General features: G+C 34.9%; 1 protein-coding gene across 1 annotated transcript in view; it reads right to left on the bottom strand.

Moving 5' to 3' along the window:
* Positions 1 to 9,000: 9,000 nt before the first annotated feature.
* cnbd1 (cyclic nucleotide binding domain containing 1) overlaps positions 9,001 to 14,663 on the bottom strand; it is a 57,808-nt gene continuing 52,145 nt past the window's right edge. Inside the window, exons 9-10 of the mRNA XM_073830594.1 lie at positions 11,505 to 11,572; positions 9,001 to 9,111 (exon numbers count right to left, since the gene is read on the bottom strand). Of these exons, the coding sequence (XP_073686695.1) occupies positions 9,001 to 9,111; positions 11,505 to 11,572 (179 nt within the window). The remainder of the gene's footprint in view (positions 9,112 to 11,504; positions 11,573 to 14,663) is intronic.

Genomic DNA, 14,663 nt, shown 5'->3' with positions numbered 1-14,663 from the left:
AACTGACAACTTTATTTTAAAAAAGGCAACAATGTTTAAGAGGTTTTAAATAAACAGTAGAACAGTGTAGCATACTTTGTGATTATGCTTGGTCTTTCTTTGGTTCTGTTAAAACCACCATATCAAACCTGTAGCTCTTTTATGATATAGTAGTAAATCGCATTTTAAATCGCAAATCGCAATTTTGATCAGAAAAATCGCAATTAGATTTTTTCTCCAAATCGTGCAGCCCTAGTAAACGGCACCATGAAAATGGAGCAATACATCAAAATTCTCAACAACAACATCAGGCAGTCTGCAGAGAAACTTGTGGACAGTGGACATTTCACGACAACGACCCAAAACACACAGCAAAAGTGGTAAAGAAATGGTTAGCAGACAAAAACATTAACATTTTGCAGTGGCCTGGCCAGAGTCCTGACTTAAAACCAATTGAGAATCTGTGCAGGGAGCTAAAGATCAGGGTGACGGCAAGGAGACCCTCCAACCTGAAAGAGTTAGAGCTCATCGCTAAAGATGAATGGGCAAAAATACCAGTGGAGACATGCAAAAAGTTGGTCAGCAATTATAGGAAGCGTTTGATTGCTGTAATAGCCAAAATATGCCACTGTTTGTTCAAATGTAAATAAAAGATGAGTAATTTTTTTTTTCTGGAAAATTATCTTCTCCTTTAAGTATAAGCAATAACAATAGTATTAGCTCCCTTAACAAGTATAACTAATGAAGCTAAACAAGAAAAAGAGGAAATAAATAATCACATCTGATAGTTTTGTTTGCTTTAAGCAGCTAGGCATTTTAATATGTCTGCACCAGTATGCACAACCTTAGGGATGTTTCCTAGAAACAAAATTAAGTTTGAGATTAAAGCATATTTCCGATGAAGAATCACCATTGAGTATATAAAAGTAGGAAAGGAGCCAAGAGTGAAAGCAAATACTCCTTTATCTTTTGCTAATTCTACATTACTTCCCCCCCTCCGCTTGCCATTTATTGACTCTGGGGGAAAACAACAAATGTGTACGGAGAAAATTAACACAAAGGCAGGTTATTAAGATCTGTCTTCCTTTGTTTCTCAGACTTTTTAATTATTTTATATCCTTCAATGGATTTGATCTGCGGGGCCACTGGTAAATCAATCTCTTGGTCCCTCTTTTCTAATTTGTTGGCCCTGGTGCATTAACCACTGCTCCTCGTACAAGACTGGCTGACTTTGCATTTCCAGACTTAATGAACAAAGAAAATATTGAATTGGGAACTTTTGTCTGCGACACAATGGCAATTCGACACCAATCCTGAGCCATAATGCTCATATTGCTGTCTGTCTGCTCATAAAATGTGGTGGATTTCTCCTTCAAAGTTTTTAAGTAAACAAAGAGCTTAACGATCGCTCCGAAAAACTTTCTCTTTAAAAATTGTGGGCAAAAAATATATTTTTACTTTCCTGTGTTAATAGGACATTTCGAATGGCTTATGACTTTATTTTTTTTACAGTAGTGCAGGACAGGGTTATTATGGAAGCCCATTTCTGCTACTGAATTAAAAAAAAAAAAACGTGATTTTAACTCACAATTCTGACTTTTTTTCTCACAATTTTGTTATATAAACTCACAATTGCAGTTTTAAAGTCAGAATTACGAGAAATAAACTAATTCTGATAAAAAAAGAACTGTGAGTTTATATCTTGCAATTCTGACTTTATAACACGCAATTGTGAGTTAAATCAGAATTATGACATATTAATTATTTTTTCCTTTACAATTGGACTTTATAGTTTATAATAGAATTCAGAGAATTGTGAGATATAAACTCTCAATTGTGAGTTATAAGGTCAGAATTGCAAGACATATGCTGTAAACTCACAATTCTGAGAATTTTTTTCAGAAATTGCAAGAATTATCCTGACTTTATACCACACAATTGTGAGTTAAGTCAAAATTGTGAGATAAACTCACAATACTGACATTTTTCCTCAGAACTGCAAGTTATAAAGTCAGAATTGTAAGACATAAACTCGCAGTTCTGAGAAATAAACTTACAATTGTGACTTTTTTTGTGCAATTACCTGTTATGTAATAATGTCAGAATTGTAAGACATAAACTGATTCTGACAACAAAGTAAAAATTTTTTAACGAAAAAAAGATATCTTACAAATTTGAGATAAAAAGTCAGAATTGCAAGAAGAAAAAGTCAAAATTGCGAGATACAAACTTGCAATTGCGAGAAAAATAAGTCAGAATTTGCGAGATACAAACTTGCATTTGCAAGAAAAAAGTTGTGGTTTATCTTGCAATTCTGACCTTTTTTGCAACTGTGGGTTTATATATCACAATTCTGACTTTATAACTTGCAACTGCAAGATTTTTGACCACAATTCTAAGAAAAAAGTTGCAATAAACTTTTATTTTTTTATTCAGTTGCAGAAACGGGCTTCCATACTTACGTTTAATCAAAGCTGCATTTATTTGAATCAAAAATAAAGTAACATTGAGAAACATTATTACAATTGAAAAAAAAAAACCTGTCTTCTATTTTAATATATTTAAAAGTGTAATTTATTCCTGTGATGGCAAAGCTGAATTTTCAGTCAAATACAATAGAAAAAGCATTTATTTAAAACGCCATTATATTAAGTTCTCCAAATATTATATATATTAATTGCAGTCTCTAAAAATGTTAATACTTATTGATAATTAGAATTACCTTGCATTTCATTATGAATAACAGTATATTATGACATTCAAGACTTTCCCACAAAGCCTTCATGTCATTTTACACCTATTGATTTAAATGCGAGCTAGCACTGAGCTACAGTGCTATAAAGTGAAATCAATGCAAACACAAGTCTCTTATTTTTATTATTGACGTATACGTCCAGATGTGCGAGGCAGAGATGGATGACGGCACATCAGCGAACCATAAACGGTGACAGAATCTAAAATTACAGGAAGTCTCAACCTTCCCTGATATGACGCGTATCGGAACATGATATGACCAGAACAGATGGGACTGAGTCATATGAAGAACAGTAATCAAGACAAGTGAAATCAGCATCACAAAGTGACCAAAATTATTTATTTGCATTCATTCATCTTCTTTCCAAAAGAAAGCCTTTTAATGTCTTGAATCTAAACTGGTATTAAAAAAAGAGAGAAAAACACTTGTTTGTGTTGCAAGAGAAAAGAGATGCTAAACAATGCCTGACGACGTCATGTATTCAAATATAATAAATGGCGTGAGACCTCTAGACGTAGATGATAAGCATCTAATGGTCTGAGGAGGACGGGGAGGGCAGATGGATTCACTGTGCTCTTGCTGTATTTGAATGCGAGGTATTTGTGGTGATGCTGGAGGCAGCATGATGGATGTTCTGCAGGCTACAGAGGTTTTGGTCTGGAGGGAAACGGGCACAGCGCCAGGATAATTGCATTGTTTATCCATTACTATTTCCGTTCATGTCAGACCGAGGGAAAACAATGGTGGATGTCACTGGGTGCGTTCATGTGTCTGTGAAATATCGGCTTCCTGTTGTTTGGCAAACATTAATTATAAGGTCATGAGATCTGGGGTAAATGAAATCGAACATTGTAAAACACCTACGGCACATTTACTAGTTACTGTAGGGAGGAGTCCTTTAACTTTTATTAATGTTGTTCAGCATACAGAACTGCTTATAGACTGAAAAGGGCTGGATCGTACCTTGGTACTAGCTTCTTGGATATATAATATGACAATACCATGTTTTTGGAGAATTATCATGGTATTACCAAGGCATTATGGATACTGTATACTATATAAATACTAGGTGATTTAAAGAGATCCAAAATGGTAGTACCAAGCCTTTTTGGATATACACTACGGCAATATCATGTTTTTACAGATTCACGATGCTATTGCCATGGCTTTCTAGATATACATTATGGAAATACCAAATTTAGGAGATTTATGATAATACTATCACAACTACTTGGATAAATACTAAGGCAATGCCATGTTTCTGAAGATTTACCATAGTAGGAAAATGGTGTTTTGAATAAATACTATGGCAATACCATGTTTTATGACAATTACTATTGAACTACCATGTTTGTTTTTGAATAAGTACAATGGCATTACCCTGTTTAAAAAAAATGCACCATGGTAGCACCAAGGGTTTTGGATGTACAGTCGTGGCCAAAAGTTTTAAGAATGACACAAATATTAGTTTTCACAAAGTTTGCTGCTCAACTGCTTTTAGATCTTTGTTTCAGTTGTTTCTGTGATGTACTGAAATATAATTACAAGCACTTCATAGGTTTCAAAGGCTTTTATTGACAATTACATGACATTTATGCAAAGAGTCAGTGTTTGCAGTGTTGGCCCTTCTTTTTCAGGACCTCTGCAGTTCGACTGGACATGCTCTCAATCAACTTCTGGGCCAAATCCTGACTGATAGCAACCCATTCTTTCATAATCACTTCTTGGAGTTTGTCAGAATTAGTGGGTTTTTGTTTGTCCACCCGCCTCTTGAGGATTGACCACAAGTTCTCAATGGGATTAAGATCTGGGGAGTTTCCAGGCCATGGACCCAAAATTTCAACGTTTTGGTCCCCGAGCCACTTAGTTATCACTTTTGCCTTATGGCACGGTGCTCCATCGTGCTGGAAAATGCATTGTTCTTCACCAAACTGTTATTGGATTGTTGGAAGAAGTTGCTGTTGGAGGGTGTTTTGGTATCATTCTTTATTCATGGCTGTGTTTTTGGGCAAAATTGTGAGTGAGCCCACTCCCTTAGGTGAGAAGCAACCCCACACATGAATGGTCTCAGGATGCTTTACTGTTGTCCTGACACAGGACTGATGGTAGCGCTCACCTTTTCTTCTCCGGACAAGCCTTTTTCCAGATGCCTCAAACAATCGGAAAGAGGCTTCATCGGAGAATATGACTTTGCCCCAGTCCTCAGCAGTCCATTCGCCATACTTTTTGCAGAAGATCAATCTGTCCCTGATGGTTTTTTGGAGAGAAGTGGCTTCTTTGCTGCCCTTCTTGACACCAGGCCATCTTCCAAAAGTCTTGGCCTCACTATGCGTGCAGATGCGCTCACAACTGCCTGCTGCCATTCCTGAGCAAGCTCTGCACTGCTGGCACTTCCGATCCCGCAGCTGAATCCTCTTTAGGAGACTTGCTGGACTTTCTTGGATGCCCTGAAGCCTTCTTAACAATGCAGTGGAAAGTTTTTTTTCGGGATTAAGTTAATTTTCATGGCAAAGAAGGACTATGCAATTCATCTGATCACTCTTCATAACATTCTGGAGTATATGCAAATTGCTATTATAAAAACTTAAGCAGCAACTTTTCCAATTTCCAATATTTATGTAATTCTCAAAACTTTTGGCCACGACTGTATATTATAAAAAATACCATGCTTTTGGAGATTCACCATGGTATTGCAATGGCTGTCTGGATATATATTATGGAAATACCATGTTTTTGGTGATTCACCATGATGTTGCAATGGCTTTCTGGATATATTATGGAAATACATGTTTTTTTTTTTTTTAGATTCACCATGGTATTGTAATGGCTTTCTAGATATATATTATGGAAATGCCATGTTTTTAGAGATTCACCATGGTATTGCAATGGCTTTCTAGATATATATTATAAAAATAACATGCTTTTGGAGATATATGAGGGTACTACAATAGCTTTTTGCCACGTCTTTATGAATATATACTATGGATATACTATGTTTTTGGAGATTTATGATGGTACTACCATGGATTTTTAGATATTTACTATTGCAATGCCATGTTTTATGATATTTACCATGGTAGTAACAAGGCTTTTTGGATATATATATATGCTATAGCAATACAATGTTTTTGGAGATTTACCATGGCAGTAGCAGGGCTTTTTAAATATACAGTATACACTATGGAAATACCATGTTTTTAGAGATTCACCATGGTATTGTGATGACTTTCTGGACATATATTATGCATCATACCATAGTTTTAGGCATGATATGGTAATACAATGGTTTTTGGACATGTTTCAAAGCAATACATGTTTTTGTTTTTAGATATTTACTATGGCAGTACCATCCCTTCCAAAAAATAGTGACAGTTATAACATATTTATCATACTATGATAGCAAAACTCATGTACTGTTATTTAAATCCCAAGGTTACATTGTAAGCTACCATTATACTGCTACAGCAAATTTCCACAAAAACATGGTTTTGTTTTGCATTATGTACAATGCACTTACAAACACAGTATTCTCATACCTTGGAGTTCCATGAGTTCCAGATGCAAAGAAGAGGTCAGAGATCATCTGAAGCATGTCTGCAACAACTTGTCTTTCTCTCATCATCTCCAACATCTGTTTTCTGTGAACTTTTCCAAACAAGTGCACTAAATGGAAAAATTTGCATGCTCCACCTGCCAAAATATTGCCATGAACATTCACCTGCAAGAGTATTATTACATTAGCAAGGTAAAACCATGACTACAGACTTTGAAATTAATCTTCAAAATAACAAATGTTGCGTCCCACCAAGATATCTAATACAACCAGTTTTAGTGTTTATTTTGTCTGGAGGTACTTAATAAAATTAAGCAGTCAGAAACTCAAACACAGATGATCAAAACCAATCAATTAAGCAAAAGCATTAGTCTACACTCAATCACCAGATCACAGAAACCCTGCAAGGTCAGTCATCTAAGGTCGGACACAATCATCTAAGGACAGACGTAGACTAAATACGTTTATGGTTATAAAAAGTTATAAAAAGAATTTGAGTTGTTTTCCTTCAGGAAACAGAGATTAGCCATCCCCAATGGGGGCAGTTAAAGTTCCTTGAACCTAAACAGACTTAAAATGTTCTAGGCTTGGAGTTTCCATACAGATTTATTAATTTAAGGCCTGTCAGATACGAGTTGACACAAGGCAGTTGCAACAGGATTCAGCTTAAGAACTAAATCACCGAAGTTTACAGCATGCATGCGAGACATGGCAGTCTGGTTGATACGACAATTTAAAAGCATTGCTATATATGTTGATGTTAAAAATACTGTTCTTCTTGCTTAGAGCTTGTCTGCAAATACTCACCCAGGCCTGACAGAACAATATGAAGCACATTCACAAACTCACATGCTTGGAGAATGGCAATTGACAGGCTTATTTGCACCTCACATAAGAAACCGTGACAGGAAGAGCACAATGCTTCATATGAAAGGCTACAGAGATGAAGTTCATGATGTGGCTGGATTTTTGTGGATTGGTGGCCACCCACAGGTTTGATTCACCCTTGGCTGGGCTAAGTAAACGCACCTGGGGATCATCCCATCCAAGTGGGTTTAATTGCATCCTTCTGTTTCTGTGTTTTCAATCCCTCTAGGTAGCAAAACTCTGCGCACTGTCAAAACCTAAATGCTTTTGAAAAAGCAGAAGATGAAGGATTTTAATGCTGTGGTGAAGGAAATAAACCCCTTGAGGTCTGTTTCTCTGTTTCTGTGTCTCTGGACGGGTGTCAGCGGTGGGATCCAGAACACCACTTCCAGCAAAAACACAAGATAACAGTTTGGACAGGTCTGCATGTATTCCCTGGGATTCACAAGCCTGGCTTTCTTCATGAAGGCAGCAGATATGTTCAGAAATATATCATTAAGGGTTTGCATGACTACTCAAATGTACTAGTTGTTATGTTGCAATGATAGAGAGCATGAGAGAAATGAGAATTTGCATGCTTCGAAATATATTTGCGAATAGTTTTTAGTAAAATATACATTTAAAAACGACAAACATGTACACTACCAGTCAGACGTTTTTGAACTGTAAGATTTTTAATGTTTTTTTTTTTTTTGAGCAGAAGTCTCTTCTGCTCACCAAGCCTGCTTTTTTTTATCCAAAATACAGCAAAAGCAGTAATATTGTGCAATATTTTTTACTATTTAAAATAACTGCTTTTTATTTGAATATATTTTAAAATGTATTTATTCCTTATTACTCCAGTCTTCAGTGTCACATTATCCCTCAGAAATATTTCTAAAATGCTGGTTTGGTGTTCAAGAAACATTTTTATTATTATTATAAATATTTGAAACAGTTGAATACATTTTATTTCAGGATTGGATTGTTTGATGAATAATATTATTTATATATTATATAAGACTTTTTTTTAGGAAGGATGCTTTAAATTGTTCATAAGTGATGATAAAGACATTTATACTGTTCCAAAAAAATTCTATTTCAGATAAATGCTGTTCTTCTGAACTTTCTATTCAGCAAAGAAACCTGAAAAAGTTCTGCTCAGCTGTTTTCAACATAATAATAATACTAATAAATATTTTTTGAGCAGCAAATCAGAATATTAGAATGATTTCTGAAGGATCGTGTGACTGGAGTAAAGATGCTGAAAATACAACTTTGAAATCACAGGAATGAATTACATTTTAAAATATATTCAAATAGAAAACAGTAAAAATATTTTCACATTTTACCATTTATGTTGTACTTTGGATGAAATAAATGGAGGCCTGGTGAGCAGAAGAGACCTCTTTAAAAACATTAACAAACATACTGTCCAAAAACTTTTAACTGGTTGTGTATGCAAATATAAATTTGTATTTTGAAATTTCTTGTAAAATGTATTCTAAATGCATTTGGGGGAAAAAAAATGTCTTGAAATGTCTAAAAATTTATTTCAGATATATTTTCAGACACATTTTATCTGAAAATATATAAAATTTCTCACTAAATGTATTTTTAAAATAATTGCAAATACATTTTTCTTTTCATATTTCTTACGATATTTATTCCAGATACATTTCTAAATATTTACAATTATGCAAAAGTGAAAATATAAAAAAAGTATTTTGTATTCACTAATACTTATGCGTTTTTGGACCGAGAAATCTCATCCTGCTCTTACGAGGTGGCAGAAGTAGTCTAGTAGTCTGTGCAACCCTTAATATGATTCCATTTGTATTTGTGTGTATATTTATCTGTCAAAAGTTCATAGGGACTTCTTGGATTTCCCAGTTCCTCCTCTTGGTCCTCTGTTAAAAGTCCATTTGCCTCTTCCTGGATGAACGCCATTATAAAACAGAGCATCGGAAAGTATCTTCTTCTGAGGGAGAGAAAAAGAAAAAGAGAGATAATGTCCATTTTTAAACTTTTTGATAAGACACACAGTACAGTTTGTGCAACGAGGCTTGTCAATCATATCAACCATAATTAGAAGTACTACTTAAAATGAATGATATTCAGGTGGAACAATGTCTAATCATCTTAAAAAAGGGCTTTAATTAAATCAATTTGGTCAGTGTTAGAAAAAAGCCATGCTTAATCAAAATGTTTGAGAATGTGAGAATGTCTCTAATATGCATAATCAAAAATCATGGAGGAAAGACCAACTTCCAACTGAATTTCTTTGCTGGTCAGAACTGCTTTATGCTGGCTTGGTGCTGGTCTACACTCTTAAACGTAAAGGTTCCAAAATGGTGTTTTAGCATGAGCCATGTGGAGCACTTTTTATGATGGATGCATGCACCTTTATAGGACTTTAAAATCTCAACACCTATTCACTGCCATTATAAAGCTTGGAAGAGCCAGTACATTTTTAATATAACTCTGACTGTTTTTGTCTGAAAGAAGAAAGTGAAATACACCGAGGATGGCTTAAGGGTGAGTAAATAATGGGGCATTTTCATTTTTGGGTGAACTATCCCTTTAATACTGAAATTACATAAAGCCAGTTAATCAGAATAAAATGATTTCAATGAACCCTCACAATTGTTTATGTCCAATTCACTTCTAGTCTCAGCCTCAGACGTCACACCCACGGAACGCTGGCTAAACGTCTGATGCATATGGTACACTTAACTGGAAACACTTCAGGAATGTCGAAGTCGTCATCTGATTAGTTGAATTTGATCGGATTTACGGGAGACGCAAGTGTCGCGTTTATTTTCGGTCCGCCGGGAAACAAAGCGCAGACTGATTTACTCGGTGTTTTGCTAAAAAGTGCTTATGCAGATGCCACTGTTGTTATACGCTTTTGCAACGTTCGCGAACAAATTACTGACTTACTGCTTGTTCTCCCTCTTCTTATTTAACTTTCAATGCTGGTTATTTCAATGACTGACTTGTTGCACGCCAGTCTGTTGTTGTGGGTGCATTTCCACGCATCGAAACGTGACGCTGAACGGAACGAACTGTGATTGGTTGTTTGACATGTCGGTCAAACGGCCTTATGGGTGGGGGTTGGCCAATGAAAGCTGCCATAAATTCCAGACCTTCAGCTGTCAGTCTGAAGGTCTGGCTACGCGAGACTAATTCACTACAGAAGGCCTTTATTGACATTTTATGATGCAATTTTTTTTGGACTTCTTGTTCGACTTCAACTTCTTATGTCTTCCGCCTCTTCAACTTTTTTTTCGACTTCTAATTCTTCGACTTCTTCTATGGCTTCTGCCTCTTCAAATTTTTCTTCGACTACTACTTCTTCGACTTTCTTTTATGGCTTCTACTTCTTCAATTTTTTCTTTGACTTCTACATCTTCGACTTCTTATGTCTTCTGCCTCTTCAACTTTTTCTTCGACTTCTACTTTTTCGATGACTTCTATGGCTTCTACTTCTTTGACTTCTTATATGGCTTCTGCCTTTTCAACTTTTTATTTAACTTCTATTTTTTCGACTTCAATGGCTTCTGCCTCTTCGACTTTTTCTTTGACTTCTTCTATGGCTTCGGCCTCTTCGACTTTTCTTCTACTTCTATGACTTCTGCCTCTTCGACTTTTTCTTCGACTTCTGCTTCTTTGACTTCTAAAGCTTCTGCCTCTTCGACTTTTTTTCGACTTCTAGTTTTTCAATGACTTCTATGGCTTCCGCTTCTTCGACTTTTTCTTTTACTTCTAGTTCTTCGACAACTTCTATGGCTTCTACTTTTTCAACTTTTTCTTTGACTTCTATTACTTTGACTTCTATGGCTTCTACTTCTTTGGATTCTACTTCTTTGACTTCTTATATGGCTTCTGCCTCTTCGCCTTTTATTTGACTTCTATGGCTTTTATTTCTTTGATTTCTTCTATGACTTCTGCCTCTTGGACTTTTTCTTCGACTTCTGCTTCTTTGACTTCTAAAGCTTCTGCCTTTTTCGACTTTTTCTTTGACTTCTACTTCTTCAACTTCTTCTATGGCTTCTACTTCAACTTTTTCTTCGACTTCTTATATGTCTTCTGCCTCTTCAACTTTTTTTCAACTTCTATTTCGACTTCTTATATGGATTCTGCCTCTTCGACTTTTTCTTCGACTTCTTCAACTTCTTATATGTCTTCCGCCTCTTCAACTTTTTTCGACTTCTTTTCGTCTTTTTCTTTAACTTATACTTCTTCGGCTTCTTCTTCTTCAACTTTTTCTTTGACTTCTACATCTTCAACTTCTTATATGTCTTCCGCCTCTTCGACTTTTTTTTCGACTTCTACTTCTTCGACTTATATGGCTTCTGCCTCTTCGACTTTTTTTTCGACTTCTAGTTTTTCAATGACTTCTATGGCTTCTGCTTCTTCAACTTTTTCTTTTACTTCTAGTTCTTCGACAACTTCTATGGCTTCTACTTTTTCAACTATTTCTTTGACTTCTATTACTTCGACTTCTTCTATGGCTTCTACTTCTTTGACTTCTTATATGGCTTCTGCCTCTTCGCCTTTTATTCGACTTCTATGGCTTTTATTTCTTTGATTTCTTCAATGACTTCTGCCTCTTGGACTTTTTTCGACTTCTATGGCTTCTGCCTCTTTGACTTTTTTCTTCGGCTTTTACTTCGACTTCTATGGCTTACGTCTCTTCGACTTCCACTTCTTCTATGGCCAGTTTTTTTTTATATAACTCCAACTGTATTCGTCTGAAAGAATAAAGTCATACTGTATAGACATAGGATGGCTAGAGGTTGAATAAATCAAGGGGTAATTTACATTTTTTGGGGTGAACTATCCCTTTTAATAAAGTTACATAAAGCCAGTTAATCAGAATGAAACAACTTCAATGAACCCTCACAAGTTTTGTGTCCAATTCACTTCAGAAGGCCTTTATTAACCCACTGGAACTGTATGGAGTGCATTTTATCATGGATGGAGGCACTTTTTTGGACTTCAAAACCTTACCACCCATTCACTGCCATTATATGGTTTGGAACAGCCAGGACAGTTTTTTAATATACCTCCGCTTTGTATTCGTCTATCCCTTTAATACTGAATGTTACATAAAGCCAGCCCTTTTTCGTGTCCAGTTTCATCAGGTGGTCAGTAAACGGTAAACTGACTCTGAACTGACTGTTTTAAGGCCATTATTGCATTTCTGATCATTTTATGCTGCTATTTTTCACCATTATTCTCTTTTCCTTTTTGTTATTTCAGCAATAAAATCTGAATGAAGTCCAACAACAGGAGTGTTTCTATTTTCCATCAGTATAATTTGAGCAGTGCCATGTGTTTAGTATCAAGCCCATAAGTCATTTTAAAAACCTCTCGTCTGACACCCCTAAATACATGACACAGATTACAGAGATTTACTGTGTCTGCTTCAAGACAAATGAGTCCGTCCAGAGAGAGACTGTTTACAAGCCGCCGGTGTTTATACATATTTTTTACATTATCTGACTATAATAGTATTGTTTGCTTTATGCTACATGGCCAAAAAAGGTTAAACAAAAACATGCACATATTACACAGATGGTAAACACACACTCACCTCGCCCTAAGAAGTCTGCATGATTTATGTTCTCTTTTCATTAATATATGTCTTTTGTTTTCCTACAGCTCATGTTTGAGTTCATGCAGAGCCTTCATTCACATTTCTAAACAGAGGCTCCAGAGGTACTTTGCGAGCATAATCCAATAAAGGAGAAAATGAGAAAACTTTAAAGTAACTACAGTATAAGTCCACCTAGGGTAAACCGAGGTCTTGCTTAAACAGTAGCTCATTTAAAATGTAAATTCTGTTGTTTACTCACCCTCATGTTTCATGTGCATATTAAAATTGCTGCTAAACATGCTGAGATAGTGTAGGTTTGATTTCATTTATGCCAAACACTGGGGTTCTCACAGGAACAAGTGCCATACATTTGCATTGTGCTTATTCAAATAGGAAGTGTTTTTATTCAGTTACTTAATTAACGAAACAAATTTAGTTTACACTACTGCTCAAAAGTTTGGGGTCAGTAAGTTAAAAAAAGAGAAGAAATGAATACTTTTATTCAGCAAGGATGCATTAAATGTATCAAAAGTGACTTTAAAATGTTTAAATGTTTATATATATATATATATATATATATATATATATATATATATATATATATATATATATATATATATATATATATATATATAAATAAAACATCTATTAAATGTATTGAAATAGAAAATACATTAACAACCAAAATATTGTACGATTATTTTACAATATTTTTGTTTTTACTGTATTTTTGTTCAAACAAAATGTAGCCTTAGTGGGCTTAAGACACTTCTTTCAAAATCATTTAAAAGAAATCTTACAGACCTCAAACTTTTTAACAGCTTTTTACTGTAAGAATGAGATTTGAGTGCTACATCATAAGGTAAGATAATAAATGAAAAAATGACTAATTTTTCCTCACACAAAATGCAATAGAAACTAATTTTATGGTGCTTTTGCATCTGTTTTTGGAGCTTGATATTTATAGGTTTAGAACAACATACAAAGAGTAATAATAATAACAGAATTGTCCACTTTTGTGTGACTCTTCGGTTATCAGTGTAGCAACATTTGGAACAAGTATAATCAAATTAATGCATTGAGGACATTCCAAATTTATTCACATTACTGAAGACTTGTACCCCCTTAACATTGTAATCAGACTGTTTGGCCGCCTTTGTGCCACATACACACTAATTAATTCAAATCTGATCTGAATAGTTTTATAATCAACCGTATTTAAATAGGAAAAAAATCAGGAAAACGAATGGTAAATCTCACTCCTAATAGCTTATCTGTCAGATTAACCATTAAACTGAATAATTGCTGGCTGCCGAAGACCAGCCACTATTTACATTAACCTATTTTTCCAGCCTGGTACCCTTGATGGAAGCAAGCTACATTGGGAACAGATGATACAAGCTCCAAATCACATCACAAAAACAGTTTGAAAAATGTGTATTTGTGTTTTAATAAAGGGTGTGTTTCTGTTGGCCTAGTATATGCTGTTCGTTGTGTGTGTTGATGAGAGAATGAGAAACAGGTGTGAATGCGCACGGGGCGAAGAGTGGGGTGAGGTCACATGACTCCAGAGAGTTTAGAAAGCCTGGATCTCATACAAAATCAGTGGAGTATGTACAGTACCATATGGAAGATACAAAGAATGGCTGCATCCTAAATCACATCCCATCTGTCTCAAAACACAAGTTTAGGATTAATGTGTGCCAAATCAGAGAAATACATGAAAATGGTGTGCCAAAGGTACCTGGGTGACACAATATTGTGGTGTGAATCCAATCAAATAATAAATAATATTGCAAATAATGTATAATAAATGAAATTGAATAAATATAATAAAAATCCAATCCAATTCATCATATATTTATATATATATATATTTTTTTTTTATAAAATATATTATATTTATATTTTATTTTTATACTTTA

This window comes from Garra rufa, chromosome 24, assembly GCF_049309525.1.
Source record: "Garra rufa chromosome 24, GarRuf1.0, whole genome shotgun sequence".
NCBI classification, from domain to species: domain Eukaryota; kingdom Metazoa; phylum Chordata; class Actinopteri; order Cypriniformes; family Cyprinidae; genus Garra; species Garra rufa.
Note: the sequence above shows the minus strand (reverse complement) of the source record. Positions and strands in the feature narration are given on the sequence as shown.